The following is a 14,094-nucleotide window of genomic DNA, read 5'->3' as shown; positions in this document are numbered from 1 at the left end:
TTCCTTTCCTTTCCTTTCCTTTCCTTTCCTTTCCTTTCCTTTCCTTTTTTTATAACATTTCCTTGCAAAGGCTTTTGGAAATTCAGGTTAAATATATCAACCAGATCACTGTAATTTCCATGTCTTCTCAACCCTTCGTGGGCACCAAGAGTTTTCTAAGGCAGGACTTCCTTTTAATAGCACCAATACTGACTAAGCAATTGGCACTTCTCCCAGCATCTACTAACCATATATTCTGTTATTTCTACTACTTTACCTGAATGAAATAAGCATCAGGAACCTGCAGTTCCCCAGAACTCCACTGCAATCTCTTTTAAGGTTTTGTGTCAATTTGTCACCATGAAGCCTTGAGATACCAAGAGAAGTTTTGAGTAGATTACACACTACCATGAACAATTCAGATCCTTCATTCCAGAGTTTGACGAGAGCCCCAGGACCATCCAGTTGGTAATTTTTAGGATTTACTCTGCTCATCTCCATCATAACTTTTTCTAAAATTACTCTCATTTCAGGCAGACCCTCTAACAAGTGCAGATCCTAAGAGGGGTTCCTTGGATGTAAATCCTCCAGATTTCATCCACAGGAAATCTACCTTAATAAACTAGCAAGACTCAATCAAAAACTTGATCTTCAACACCCATGTCAACTGTAGCTCAGGCAATCCCCAAGACACACAGCAAGAATTACCCACCAAAAAGACGCCGCTTAGCTGCTTGAAAAATCAAAGCCGAAGTGTCTGGCCAGACGTTGTGCCAGACACGCGTTTGTGCCGAAACCAGGGCTGGTTTCCTGCCTCGCAACCTTCCGCTTCAACCACGGTCTGCTGCATCCACCCTGCCCTGCGAGGCCTCGCGCAGTGCCCCGAGCACATTTCCACGGCGCCCTTGGATGCTCTGGAAAGCGCACGTCTCTTCTTCCAGGGGTCCCTCAGCCTCCTAAGGGAGAGAACGGCTGTGATAACATGCCTGTAGGGCACAGAAGGAGAGAAATCACTGAGTTCCCTCAGCATCTCCCCTCAGCATCTTCCCTCAGCATCTCCCCGCAGCAGCCCTCCTCAGCCCGGGGGTCGGCGGACGGTGGTGGCAGAGGGGAGGCCGGTGCTGGAGGAAGGAAGAAAAGCCAGTGCCGGTGGAGGAAGGCACGACGGAGGAAGGCACGGCGGAGCTGGACAGCAGCCTCCATCCCTCCGGGGCCCGCCCCACCCCGCCCCGGCCGCCGCCCCGCCTCGACCACGCTGGGGCAGCGCGCCACGCCGCCCGGGGGTCTCCTTTGTGAAGGGAGGGCATTCCTATTTATTTTATTTCATTTTTTATTATTTTTTTTCCACACTACGCCTTCTTTAAAAAGCTGGCGTCCGGCCGTAGCCCTCCGTCCGGAGGGGCGCCAAGGGGGGCGGCGATGGAGGAGGGCAGGCGGGGCGGCGGGAGGGGAGCCGCGGCCGCCCCAGGTGCCGGCGGTGATGGTGGCGATGGGGGCGGCGGAGTGCGGCGGCCCCACAACATGGCGGGCGCGGAGCCCTTCAGCGCCGTGCTGGGCGCCCTGCGGGACTGCTACGCTCAGGCGGCCCCGCTGGAGACCTTCGTCCGGCGGCTGCGGGAGAGCGGCGCCGAGGAAGCCGAGGTGGTGCGGGACGACGACGCCCCCTGCTACCGCACCTTCGTGTCCCAGTGCGTGGTGTGCGTCCCCCACGGCGCCCGCGACATCCCCCGGCCCTTCAGCTTCGAGCAGGTAGGAGGGACAAGGGCGCCGGACCTGCCCGTGGAGGTGCGGGGCTGCCCGGGGGAACGGGGCACCTCCCGCCCCGAGCTCCCCTCTGCGCCCCGAGATGCTGGGGGGGAGCTGGGGCTGCCCCTGGCGAGGGGTGGGCGGCACATGGCCGCGGTGGGACAGGGGGCTGTGGGCTGGGGAGCCGGGCTTTGAGCCCCCGCGGTGGGGTCGGGTGTGGAGAGCAAAGCGTGGCTGCACGGGGCAGCTAGGAAGGAGAAAGGCCGCCTTCCTCCCCGAGTGTTCCACATGTCAGTGCTTGGGCAGGAGAAACTGCTGGGAGAGGAGAGAAGTGCTGGGAGGCACCGCAGGCGTGAGCAGAACCGTGCTGCCGAGCGGGGCGGCGCGGTCTGTGCCCGGTTATGGAGCGTTTTGTAAAGTTGTGAGCTGGGTTGCTTTGTTAAAACTCCTTTATTTTACGTAAAAGGAAATGGAGGCCTCAGCCCTGGTGGTAGAGCCTGCGCGAGCGCAGGTTTAGGGGCAGAGTGAGCTGAAAGTCCCGAGCCTGGGTTGGTGAGAGAGGGGAGAGGAAAAGTGTCGGGTGCTTCCTGGGCACGAAAGCCAGGATCAAAAGGGCAGGCGTTAGAAAGACTTCCTTAAGGCGGTCGTCTCAGGTGGTTGGATGTAAACACCTTGCGGTAGACTTCAGTCTTGTGCTGGTGTAGCGCTTGCAAATCGGTAATAATGCTTAGAAAAGGTTTAACGTAATGCTGAAGTCTAGGACTGCGTGCTTTTGGCGTGCCTGACTATTTAAAGCATGCGTTGTCATTTGTAGAAGAGTCGTTGATTAAAAACTAATTTTCCTTTTTTCTTTCTTTCTTCAGTTATCTAGTCAGAGCGAAGTCATCTCAAGAGTCATGCAGAGACTGTGTGGGAAAAGAAAGAAGAATATCTTCACGTATGGATACTCCTTACTGGATGAAAACAGTTCTCACTTCCAAATCATGCCGCTTTCAAACGTATACAGCTATCTACCCAATACTGTAACAGAAACCATGCGTATCAGTGGCCTCTGGGAAACACTGCTGAGCAGGATAGGGGATGATGTGATGATGTATTTATTGGAACACTGTGCAATCTTTATGCTGGTTCCCCCTAGTAACTGTTACCAAGTTTGTGGGCAACCAATTTATGAACTTATTTCGCAAAATGTAGAATCGGCCCCGTTTGTTAAACAACGGTTTTCAAAACATAAACGTAGTAGCTTGCTTAACTATACGCAGAAAAGGCTAATGTTTCATAGACACTATCTTTCAAAGTCACGTCAGTCGAAATGCAGGCAAAGACTTGAAGCTAATGTCTCCAGCGTGAGAAATAAAACCAGCAATAATACACAAAGCCTAGGGTCCCGTGCTCTGGAAAAACAGAGTAGCTCCAATTTATGTTTGTCAGCTGCAGCGCCATCTTTAAAAAGGAAGCTCGATAGGGAACAACTGGAAGTCGCAGCTAAGAGAGCAAGATTAGAAGAGAGAGAAAAACAGGCTTGTAATACCACTCCTGATGTAAGCCAGAGTATTCCCAAGAGGTATGGAACCGGCTGTGTAGCATCCCATTCTGTAAGTCTTATTAAAGAAAAATACATTTCTCAAAGAAGTAACAGTGATATGTCTCGTCCTTCTTTAGTTTGCAATTCTCATCACGGGAAGAAGTCTGTGGCAGACAAAAGCTCTTTACTGCAAGGAGTTGACAGTAACAGACACTTAAAGCCCAGCAGTGAAATGCAAGCAGAACGCAGTAGAAAGGGAGTAGAGACACGCAGGCCTATACCTCGGTTGGATTGGATACCAATCGAACCGACGGAAAGTAGTTCTTCAGGACGCGAAAAGCAGGAAAGTCCCCTAGCTCATTTGGCAGAGAAGTTACCAAATAAGGTTTTGCCATCTGCAATATACATTGGCAGGAAGTTTCTTTATTCTCGCATGTATTGGAGAGAAGGTTTCCCTAAATCCTTCCTATTGAATCGCTTGAAGGGTAGTGTGGCAGGTGTAAGACGGCTAATAGAAACGATATTCTTAAGCCAAAATCCGTTTGGGCAGAAGCGCAACCAAGGTCTGCCACGTCAAAAACGGAGAAAGAAGAAGTTTCCCAAACGCTTCTGGAGAATGAGAGAAACGTTTCAGAAACTCTTAAAGAATCATGGAAAGTTCCCTTATTTAGCTTTCTTGAGAAAAAATTGCCCCATTCGGATATCTGAAGCCATTTTGGGAAAAGCCAAGCTGCTCAGTCAGGCACCTTTGCCCGGGGAAGCAGAGGCTCACAAGCGAGCAGAACAGCTTGGGAAGGAGCCTACTAAGTGTGTGACAAGCAGCAGATGCGAATCTGGTCACACCAACGTGCCCAGCAGCTTACAGGCTCCTCTCGCAACATCTGCATGCGGGGAGTCGGGGAGCGAGGAGCAGGTTCCTGCAGAGGTGTCTGATTCAGTCCTCAGGGAGCTTCTCAAGGAGCACAGCAGCCACTTTCAGGTGTACGTCTTTGTGAGGGAGTGCCTGGAGCGGGTGATCCCCGCTGAGCTCTGGGGTTCAAACCATAACAAGCGCCGGTTCTTCAAAAATGTGAAAGCGTTCATTTCCATGGGGAAGTACGCTAAGCTTTCCTTGCAGGTGTTGATGTGGAAGATGAGAGTAAATGACTGCCTGTGGCTTCGTCTGGCCAAAGGTACTTAACATTGCAGAATTAAGGGGTGGCGGGTCAGGTGGCTGGTCAGGTTTAAGGTGCGGAGGGGAGGGCACTGAATCTGGTTGCAGAGTATTTGGGTTCATTGCTAATAGCTGGAGCTGGGGGAGCAAACCTCATAGTGTTTGCCATTAACTGATGGTGGAGGAATACTTAGACCTGTCTTCTGCATGCTGAGAACGTAAGTTTTTATTATTTTTGTTTGTGTTTAGTTGGATGACAGTTTCATACAGAAAATAGAATCTAGAACCTGGGCCTTCAACAAAACTCCTTCCCTTCTGCTTCCCGAATTACCAGTAACTGCCACCTAAGCATGTAAAGAGCAAATGCAGCCTGCCATATGGTTACTATAAGCGACCAGAAAGCACTAAAAGCAACTCCAGATGCATGTAGAGTCGCCTGTATCTCTTCTCTGGGAGTAAAGCAACATCCCACAGCCTTTTTTTCCCTTCACATCTACCCTGTGAAAAAGACGTGGTATGGGACCTATGCAATGCCTGTGGTCGCCCACCATCAGTTACCTTTCTAGAGCCCTTCTCTAGAAACACCAGACCCTTACTGATCACAGCTTCAAGCTAGGCAGGTGGTGGTGCAGCTCTCATCAGGGCTGACCACCTTCCAAGGAGGGTGGGAGTGCCCAGAGTTTTGTATGAATCCCTTCTCTTCAGTCATCTCTGGTGAGGAAAGGTAAATTTTGCTTCCCTGAAGAAGCCTTTCTGAAGCCACTGTCCTAGGACATAATTCTAGGCTGGAGCTGTGGTTCTCTGGTTGATTGCTGTGGGATCTCATGGGTAATTGTAATTATTTTTTTTTACATTTATTATATTCGTTCTCCACCTGTAAAATGTTGACTGCACTTCCTTAACTGCTATGTTTACAGAATTTATTCCTACCTAGCAATATACTTGGATCCTATAGCAATGAGAGATGAAAATAGTATTTATTTTTAAAAAGGTGCAGTTGGGTTCTGGAATTACTACAGGTCCTCTGTAATGAGGGAGGAAAATAAGGTCTGATACTTGAGACCTGGTGTCAAAAGTCGGGGAGGTACACGGCTATAAGAAACTGCTAATTCTGCAAATACACAGACACAGATACTTTGGCTCAAAAACATGCTTTTCAAAATGCTGAGGATTTAAATATTTCAAAAGGGTTTTTACTGTACAAATACATTGGGTTTGTAGTTACTTGGAATGCCTTACCTTTGAAAAGATTAATACCATCTTACTCAGTGGTCTGGTTCCAGGAAAAGCAACGCATAAGCTTAACTTTAATTTTTTTGAAACTACTCCCAAGTGCCTGAAGTTTAAACACGTTTAATTCCTTTGCTGCATTGCAGGCGTTTTTTTCTCCAAAAGAAGTGGTGGTGGTTTCCTGTAAATCATGACTACAGTTCAGGGAATTGACAGCTGCTGTCAAAATACTAGAAAACTAGTGATGTAGTTCCAGTACAGCTATTTAACATGCTGATTTAATTTGTGTATTTCATAACCGGCATGTTATGACTTTTCAGTTGAAGAATCTTCTAACAGCCATTGAGTTCTTCATTGATGTTTTCTGGCTTCTACTGAAGTGAACACTTTTATCTCTTTATGGTAGTCTTTTTTTAGGTGCTATATACACGTGAAAGTGTCTCCGCCCTGAAGAGCACAAAAGTCAAGCAGGGTAGAGAACGGGAAATTTATTTCCATTTGTTAAGTTTCAGTTTCAATCCTCAGCTCTCTTGTGTCAAAATTTGGCTGTTTTTAACACATTTGTGCAATAATCATGATTTGTGCTGTGCAGCTAATTAATGTTTCCGCAGAGCCTCTTTAAACTCTCCTGTTGCATTATGCTGAATTCTACTTTTAATTAGAAAAGTATTATTGAAAATTTGCAAAAATTCAGGATTTGTAGGGTAGTGTTTTATTCTACACTTGGCCTGCCTGCATTTAGGCATCACAAAAAAAAAAGCCCGTGGGCTTAAATTTGATAGCAGCTAGGAATGTTCTAGCCTCATAATTTTTGTGCCATCTAAATATTATGAGTGCTGACAGACTTACTCTGATTTTTTTTTTTTTTTGACTGCAGCAATGTTTTATACAGGTTGTCTGGAATACCTCTTTCCCCAGCTCAGCCCAGTTTAACTCTCAATTATTTTTACAATATACCGAAGACTTTTCATTCTGCTGCTTATTTATTAAATACATGTATATTCTAATAGACTTTATTTCCATTTTATCCCTCCCTTCAAAATGACCCTGTCGTTGTGCATTAAAGATCTGGCACAATCAATGAAAGTAAGTCTTTGGCTGCTGGTGGCATATATTTGTATTTTGTGCATCCATTTGTCACTACTAATTAGTTTCCATCTTTATACATGAAGCTTGGGTCATGTTATTTAATACTAGTGAAAAATCAGAGCTGCATCTGGGGAATTTTTCTTGCCTTTTTTTTTTTTTTTCCATTAACCTCATGCTAAGAAATGAGTGTGTGTGTGTTTGTTTGTTCTGTTTTTTTACTAATATAAGTAGTTGATATTTGCCATAACGACCTTTCAATTGTTTGTTGAAGGTAATCACTTTGTTCCTGCCTCTGAACATTATTTACGTGAAGAAATTTTGGCTAAATTCCTATACTGGCTGATGGATACCTATGTTGTTGAGTTGCTCAGATCATTTTTCTATATCACCGAGACGATGTTCCAGAAAAACATGCTCTTCTACTACCGAAAGTGTATTTGGGGCAAGTTACAGGACATTGGAATTAGGTAAAATTAGAAAACTAATCAAATGTTAATGAAATATATGGAAGTCTCATGTTTTGCACTGTAAAGTTACAACTCTGCTTTTATTTATTGCCCCTTTATCCTCCTTCCATTTGTTTAATTTTCCAAAGGAAGAATTGACCTGTATGGTGGTATGCATGGCTTGTAGATCCAGAAATGTGCTGTGTGAGAAAACTTAGGCAAATTTGAATGTCCATGGTAGGAGAACAGAAACCTTTGCAATGATAGAATCCATTATGAGGAGGATTTTGTTTTGATAAGTCAAATTTTTACACCTTTTAACCATCAGTAAAGCATAGTGGTAGCATCCCAAAGTAACCTTGGGAAAGCTAATTTAAAAATGCTGAATTTTCATTAAGTGCTTTAATTTAAAAAACGAAATCTGCTGCAATACTCTGTCCGTTATTTCAGACAGTAGCCTTGTGGGGATTTTTCTTTAATTATAAAAATGAAGGGTTTAAAAGCTTCAGCTTCTTTTTTTTTTAGTGCAGCTATGGAATTCCATGCTGTTTTGTTTTTAAGTCTTAAATGTGTGCGTGTGCTTAAGTTAGTACCTTATTTAAAATCAAATCTTAAGCAATTGAACGAGAAAATAATGAAAATCAGAAGACACCTTCAATGAACAGTACTATGTGTACATCTCCAGAGTTTATATCTCCTGGGTTTTTGTTATAAGTTGCTGGTGTCCAAGAGAGCTGTGGAACTGCTGGAAATGAGCACGCCTGATGCATTGTGTTCTGCCATTTTAAATGGTGCGACTTTTACATTTGATGAGTTCTGTTGATCACCAGTTTTGTCTGTGATTTTTGGTAATCTTAAATTCTTTTTTACAATCTCTGTGCTCCGGTATCTCTCCTGTGCAACTGCCTTGCATGTGTGTTTGCACTTCATGGGGCCCTGGAGCTGTTTGCAGAAACAGCCCAGAATAAGCAAGTTAAACAGCAGCAGTAGAACACAATATTCAACCCGGAATACTTTGTTTGTCTTGTCTTCAAACTAACAGCATTAGTGTTGTAATGAGTGTTTTATGTAGTTTTAATGTACTTCACAAGCTAACCTTTTTTTGTGTAAAGTACCACCTAGCCGTAAACATTGCAGGTTAGGTATAATGCTCTTTTTAACGGGGTGTATGGCTAAAAGAAAGCAAGTAGTTCTGGTTTTAGCCCTTTCTTCCCTATCACTGATATTCCCCTTCTTCCTCCTCCCCCTCCTCCCTCTCCCCCAGAAAAAAAAAAAAGGCAGCGTATAAGAACAAGGTGCTCTGAATTCAAGGTACCCTAATTTGGGCTGATCCTGCTTCTTCCTATTTCTTCCCTGAGCATTTCCACCATGCAGGAGTCAGCGCTTTCAGCACTCTGTTTTTAGTGTGCTGTGTAACATGAGGCTACTGATCTGGCTGACTGCAGACGGGTGGCAAGCTGCCTGTTTCACATGGGAGGAGAAAAGTTGGGATTTAGAGATACTGGGAAACAGCTGTTCAGGGCTGCCTGGGTTGCCTTGGCCATTTCTACACTTTCTGGGCACCATCCCCTCATTCCCAAGCAGCATTTTCAGGAGCTTCTGATGACTGAGTGCCACAGGTTGTTGAGCTGCTTCCATTTTCCCTGGAGGAAAGAGTATCTGGCTTCAGTTGTTTCCCTGATAACTGCTCTGCAGCTGTCCTGGTTCTTCCTCCTCTCCAGCTGGAGCTGCTTGTGGTCAGATTGCTGTCAGGAAGGCAGGTGTAGCCACTGATGCCTTCCTGCTTCTTTTTGTCCTCCTTTGGAGGAGAGAGGATGGATGAAACAGGCCAGGACTTCCCTCATGGGTTTGCCATTGCATTGTCCTCAGGGTGTAAATCCCTAACAGTGCTGTGAGGACAAACTAAGGGTAGGATGGTTCAGTGGCCACTACATCAGTGTGTGTTCAAACTCATCAGCCCTGCCATAAATGCCATGAAATAAGCAATGAGTGTCGATGTAGGCAAAATGACATCAAGCTCCACAACTGGCCAGAGGTAGTGATGTTGAAGATCTGCAGATAACTGGCCATGGTCTTCACTTTCAGTGGAGGTCATATTTTTAATAGAGGTGGATTTTGTGGTGGGGGTGTTTTTTTTTTTTTTTTTTTTTTTTTTTTTTTTTCTCCGTTCTGGTGCCTTAAATGCAAAGGGATGGAGGTTTGATGATTTGGTTGTTTCTGTTGTACTAGTTTTCTTTATTTTATCTTGGTGATCTAGCTAATACTATAGAACATGCATGAAGTTCTATAGGTTTAGGAAATAAATCATAATGAATGATAGTGCTCTCTAGCTATGCACACACAATCTGTCCCTTCCTCTGCACTGTGGGAATTTCATTCCAAGTTTGAATACAGATCCAAAACACTTGCTCAGCTTGCTGGCCCAGGATGCCTCTGTGTTCCCTTTGGCATGCACTGTGTCACTTGGACCCTGAAAGTCTTGAGCACCTGGATCTTTGGCTTATATGTGGGCTGTGTTGGCATGCACAAGAGAAATATTTATGTGCTTCACCTGCATGCTTGGCTTCTCAGATGCCTCCTAGAGCATGCTTACCAGTTTTTCACCATCTATCCACCATCTTTTGTGATAGCATGGCCTCCTTTTGCTAAAGCAGCCTGTGGGCTTGTGTGGGATATGGAAAATATGAATACAAATTGAGAGTCGCATCCTCTGCTCATCAGGGATTTGAATTCTCATTTCACTTCCCAGGGGATTATCCTAACAACTGGGCTGTAGGGCTTTTTGGAATGTCATATCCTTTCCCTCTGAACAATACAAGCAGTGTAGGACACTTAGCCAAGTCTTTTATGTTGCAGGTAGGGCACTTTAACCATCTTAAGTAAAAGCAAGGTCTTTGTGTCACCTCCTTTTCCTGCCTTATTGCATGGGAGGAGAGTATTGGTTTGGACTAAGCTACACTGAGCTGTAAATCCTGAGGGGATGACTGTGAGGGGCAAGCACATTTCCCAGTAAAACGAATTTGTGACTTGGGAGCCTTTGGTTCTTTGTTTTCTGCTGTTTACTTTAGCTGACGCCTGCTCATAAAGTCAATTCTTTTGAATCCTGTTACTGTGTACCTAAAAGCCCTCATTTTTTTTAATCTAGTATCTCAGTTCTCTATATTTTTTAATAGGTAGTAGGTCTCCTAAATGTCAGGAGTAGAACAGCCCATTACACTGTGTAAGTCCTTCCATGGGTCTCTCTTTACATAGTATTCAAAAAGTCCTATTCAACTTGTTTTGTATCTTTCAAGCTTCTGAAACCACGTAAAACATCAATCTGTAGTTATAAAAAAATGTACTCATATGTAGTTATAAAAAAACATAACATTCAAATATACTTGCCTAATTTGTGGATAAATTCTTGTGTTAATTTAGGTGTTTTTTTGTTACCTTAATTTGCATCAGGAAGAAATATGTGCTCTTTTATTATTATATTACATTGTCATTAAGATAACCATGGAACTGTTCTGAAATTCGGATTTCCATGTCAGGTTCTTTAGAAAGTTGTATTTGTAACTATCTTCTTAGTAAAATGTCTGGGCTCAGTTACCATTAAGAGATGAAATGTTTTAACTTATACTGCATTTCCTATTGCTTACAACTCAATGTGTATTTATATTTTAGAAACCATTTTGCCAAAGTACGTCTACGTCCTTTAACTTCAGAGGAGATGGAAGCGATCCATCAAAAAAAATGCCTTCCTATGGTGTCAAGGCTCCGTTTCATTCCCAAAATCAGTGGATTAAGACCCATAGTCAAAATGACCGGTGTTGTTGAAGCACAAACGTTGAGCAAGGAAAACAGAGCAAAGAAGGTGTTTATTTTTCTTCTTGTTTTATGTGGATTTGTTAGATATTAGTTGTTTTTTTGTTTGTTTTTATTTTTAGTTGTTTGTTTTTTTTTGTTAACATAAAACTAGCGGTCAACTGAGACATTGAAATCAGGACTGAATGTGCCTACCCATTGCAACTTAGCATAGCTTCTCCATTCCCAGTGCTTAATTTTCATTATCCTCCAACTCCAGAACTGCATGCTTGTAAGCCTGCCTTAAGGAGACAAGTCTAGCAGAATGGCCTGGCCTGCCCACTGAGCATGTTTTCTCTCTTCTCTTTCCATCTGTTTCTCTCAGCTTGCTAACTGTGTCTGATTGTGGTGGACATTGGCCATCTGTGGGGGTAGAAGGACAGAAAACTCAAAGATACCACATACTCGGTGTTCAGAACTAACGTGTCGCCTTGGTTTGGCACACCAGAGGGGGAGGGACAGATGAGTCTGGCCTGTTGGGGTTTCCCTGGATGCTGATTGTGCATGTTGATCGGCTGTTCACAAAATAATCCATTTAACAGGCCAGTTAACTGCAAGATACAGTGGGAGCCCAACTCCACTCTCTGCCACGACTAAATTAGTTGTTTTTCCTTAAGGCTGAGTCCCATGTAGAGGACACAGTGTGATTCACAAGATGAAACACTCCTCAGATGGGTGAGAGTTCAGTGGCTACCTAGTACTCATAGTTCAGTGTGTGATCCCAGACCGTACATTCAGGACATCAACTAAAAGCTGTTCTCAAGTGGTTACTTTCATCATAGTCTTTCTGTGGCTATCATACTGCCAGATTTCAGAGCATGCTCACAGTTAATTTGGGAATAGCTGTAGTGCTTTAAAAGGTTCTGTTGCTCCTGTAACAGACTGGCTTGAAGGATGACCTGAGACCTGAATGCACTAAAAAAAGAGGAGGTTCAAAGTCAACCATGGTAGCTGGCCAAATGGCTTCATAGGAGAACATCACAAAGCATGGCTAATGATTTTCATATATCCAAGAAAGGCTGTAATAGCATTATGTCACTTCTGAAACAGCAGACAGTCACAAAAAAAGTGTGTTGTGCTAAACATATTCAAGAATTTGGGGCATACAACCTATTGAAAGTAATGTGTTTTTTGTTTGTTTCTTTCTTTCTTTCTTTTTTTCCAAAACTTTCATGGCTGCACAGTTTGTTTCTGTCATGGCCTCTTATCTTGCAGTCTGTTCTGGTTTTTCATCCTGTCCCATATCCAGCTAGTCTCTGCCCTCCAATTTTCTCCAGGCGTTTAAACTGTAGGAGGAAGACCAGCTTCAGGTTCTTTCTGTCTGACAATGTTCCAGGCTTTGGAATTTGCAAACCAGTCTGGAACTGTAGGGGTAGATTTTGCCAGCTTCCGTAGCTCAGCACTGGAATGTGTCAAGATGAATTGTCAAGAGATAATCTCTCAGATACCCAGCAAATCAAATTCTGGCTCTTGGGCAGCTCTCAAACTTGGCTGCAAAAAAAAAAAAAAAAAAAAAACAAAAACATGGTGAAATAAGTCCAGTTCTGTGAGTTTGTCCTCAAATCAGCGTAAATTTTGTTTTGATTTAAGGGTTTTATGTAATTGCTTTTCATCCTTCTTCCCATTTTGTTTGAATCTCTGTGTGTGTTGGGGTGTGTGTGTGTGTGTATTTCTATATATACACACAGATGCATATATATTTAATGGGAAGCCCGAAGCACTGGGAGTCAGGAGGGCTCTTAGTGGTCTGTTCTGTTTGAGAGCATGTAATTTTGTTTACTGCATTCTGCAGATATTCTAGCAGACCCTCAGGCTTTGCATAGATGTTGATAGCTCTGTGGATTAGATTTGTTCTGGGAAGTTGAGAGACTGTATGGAATTCCTGCCAACATTAAAACGAGGAGCCATTGTGCATACTGTGACTCCAAGTCTCAGGCCTGGTTCAGGCTAGGTTTTGAACTCTAAAGCCTGAATTGTCTTTTACTGATTTACCCACCCACACCCATATGGCCATCAGTTTAGTGAAAAGGTGTTAAAGCAACCATTTGGGGCATACTCCCAAAGAAAGAAAGAACTCCTCTCCTGATAATTTGTTCTTGCTGCTTCTATTTACCTTTGAGCTTCATCTCTCCCCTTCTGACTGCTTTTTTCTTAGGAACACGCCCTATGCCGAAGAAGAGATCACAGGATTTCAGGAATTACTGAAATCCAGAATCACTGGATTCAGGAAAATGTCTTAAATTTCAGCAGTCTTTTACGGACTAGTCAAAAATATTTTGCAAGATCAGCCATTGAATTCACATAACTACTTACCTTATGTAAAACAGTAAAGTTGGGTCATGTTCTGCTGTCAGTGACAGTAGCACACTAAATATTTTTTGCGTGCTCTGTTTTTTCCAGCTTTTCACTGACACCTCTAATTGATTTTTTTCAGTGGAAAAGTAAATTTCTTCAGATGAATTGGTAAGCTTCCATATGCAGTAATGTCAGTGCATGTGTATCATGATCACAACGCTACCATTGAGATCAAGAAACCTCTTATATTCTGTGTATACAATTTGGAGGACTTCTCCAAAGTTCCAAACGTTCATTAGTATGCAAGTGTGCAGGTTGTTTACTTTTTTCATCTTAAATTGGTATTTCATTGTTCCCAAGCTGCATTTACCCGCATAAATTGTCTCCAAAGGCTCAACTGATGATGCAGATGGATTTAGCTTAAAGTCTCTGGCACATGTTCTTTTTGCCATTCTTGTGGTGGTGGTGATAATCTCCAGTAGAGAGAATGGATGATAATTAAGAAAAATTACCTTAGAATTGGTGGTGGTTTTATTTGCTGAAATCCATCCATTTATGTCCATTATGTCTGTTAGATCTAGATTGCCAAGAGCTAAGTACAGAAAAAAAGTGGGGATTTAAATGTATCCCCCAAAATATCTTTGAGTCTGTTTTGTTATTTCCAGGTAGTTACTACCGCTGTATTCAGGCTTTCTGAAAACTGTATTTGACCAAAAAGTTCAGTAAATACACAAATTCCCTCTCATGTTTAATCTAAATGAGAAATGTATGTATTGCACGGAATT

At 43.5% G+C, this 14,094-nt stretch overlaps 1 protein-coding gene across 1 annotated transcript in view; it reads left to right on the top strand.

Moving 5' to 3' along the window:
• Positions 1–1,466: 1,466 nt before the first annotated feature.
• The window catches only part of TERT (telomerase reverse transcriptase), a 29,576-nt gene continuing 16,948 nt past the window's right edge, over positions 1,467–14,094 (top strand). Inside the window, exons 1-4 of the mRNA XM_035317449.1 lie at positions 1,467–1,728; positions 2,589–4,422; positions 6,994–7,189; positions 10,835–11,024. Coding sequence (XP_035173340.1) covers positions 1,501–1,728; positions 2,589–4,422; positions 6,994–7,189; positions 10,835–11,024 — 2,448 coding nt within the window. The 5' untranslated portion in view covers positions 1,467–1,500. The remainder of the gene's footprint in view (positions 1,729–2,588; positions 4,423–6,993; positions 7,190–10,834; positions 11,025–14,094) is intronic.

Source organism: Oxyura jamaicensis, chromosome 2, assembly GCF_011077185.1.
Source record: "Oxyura jamaicensis isolate SHBP4307 breed ruddy duck chromosome 2, BPBGC_Ojam_1.0, whole genome shotgun sequence".
Lineage (NCBI taxonomy): Eukaryota > Metazoa > Chordata > Aves > Anseriformes > Anatidae > Oxyura > Oxyura jamaicensis.
Note: the sequence above shows the minus strand (reverse complement) of the source record. Positions and strands in the feature narration are given on the sequence as shown.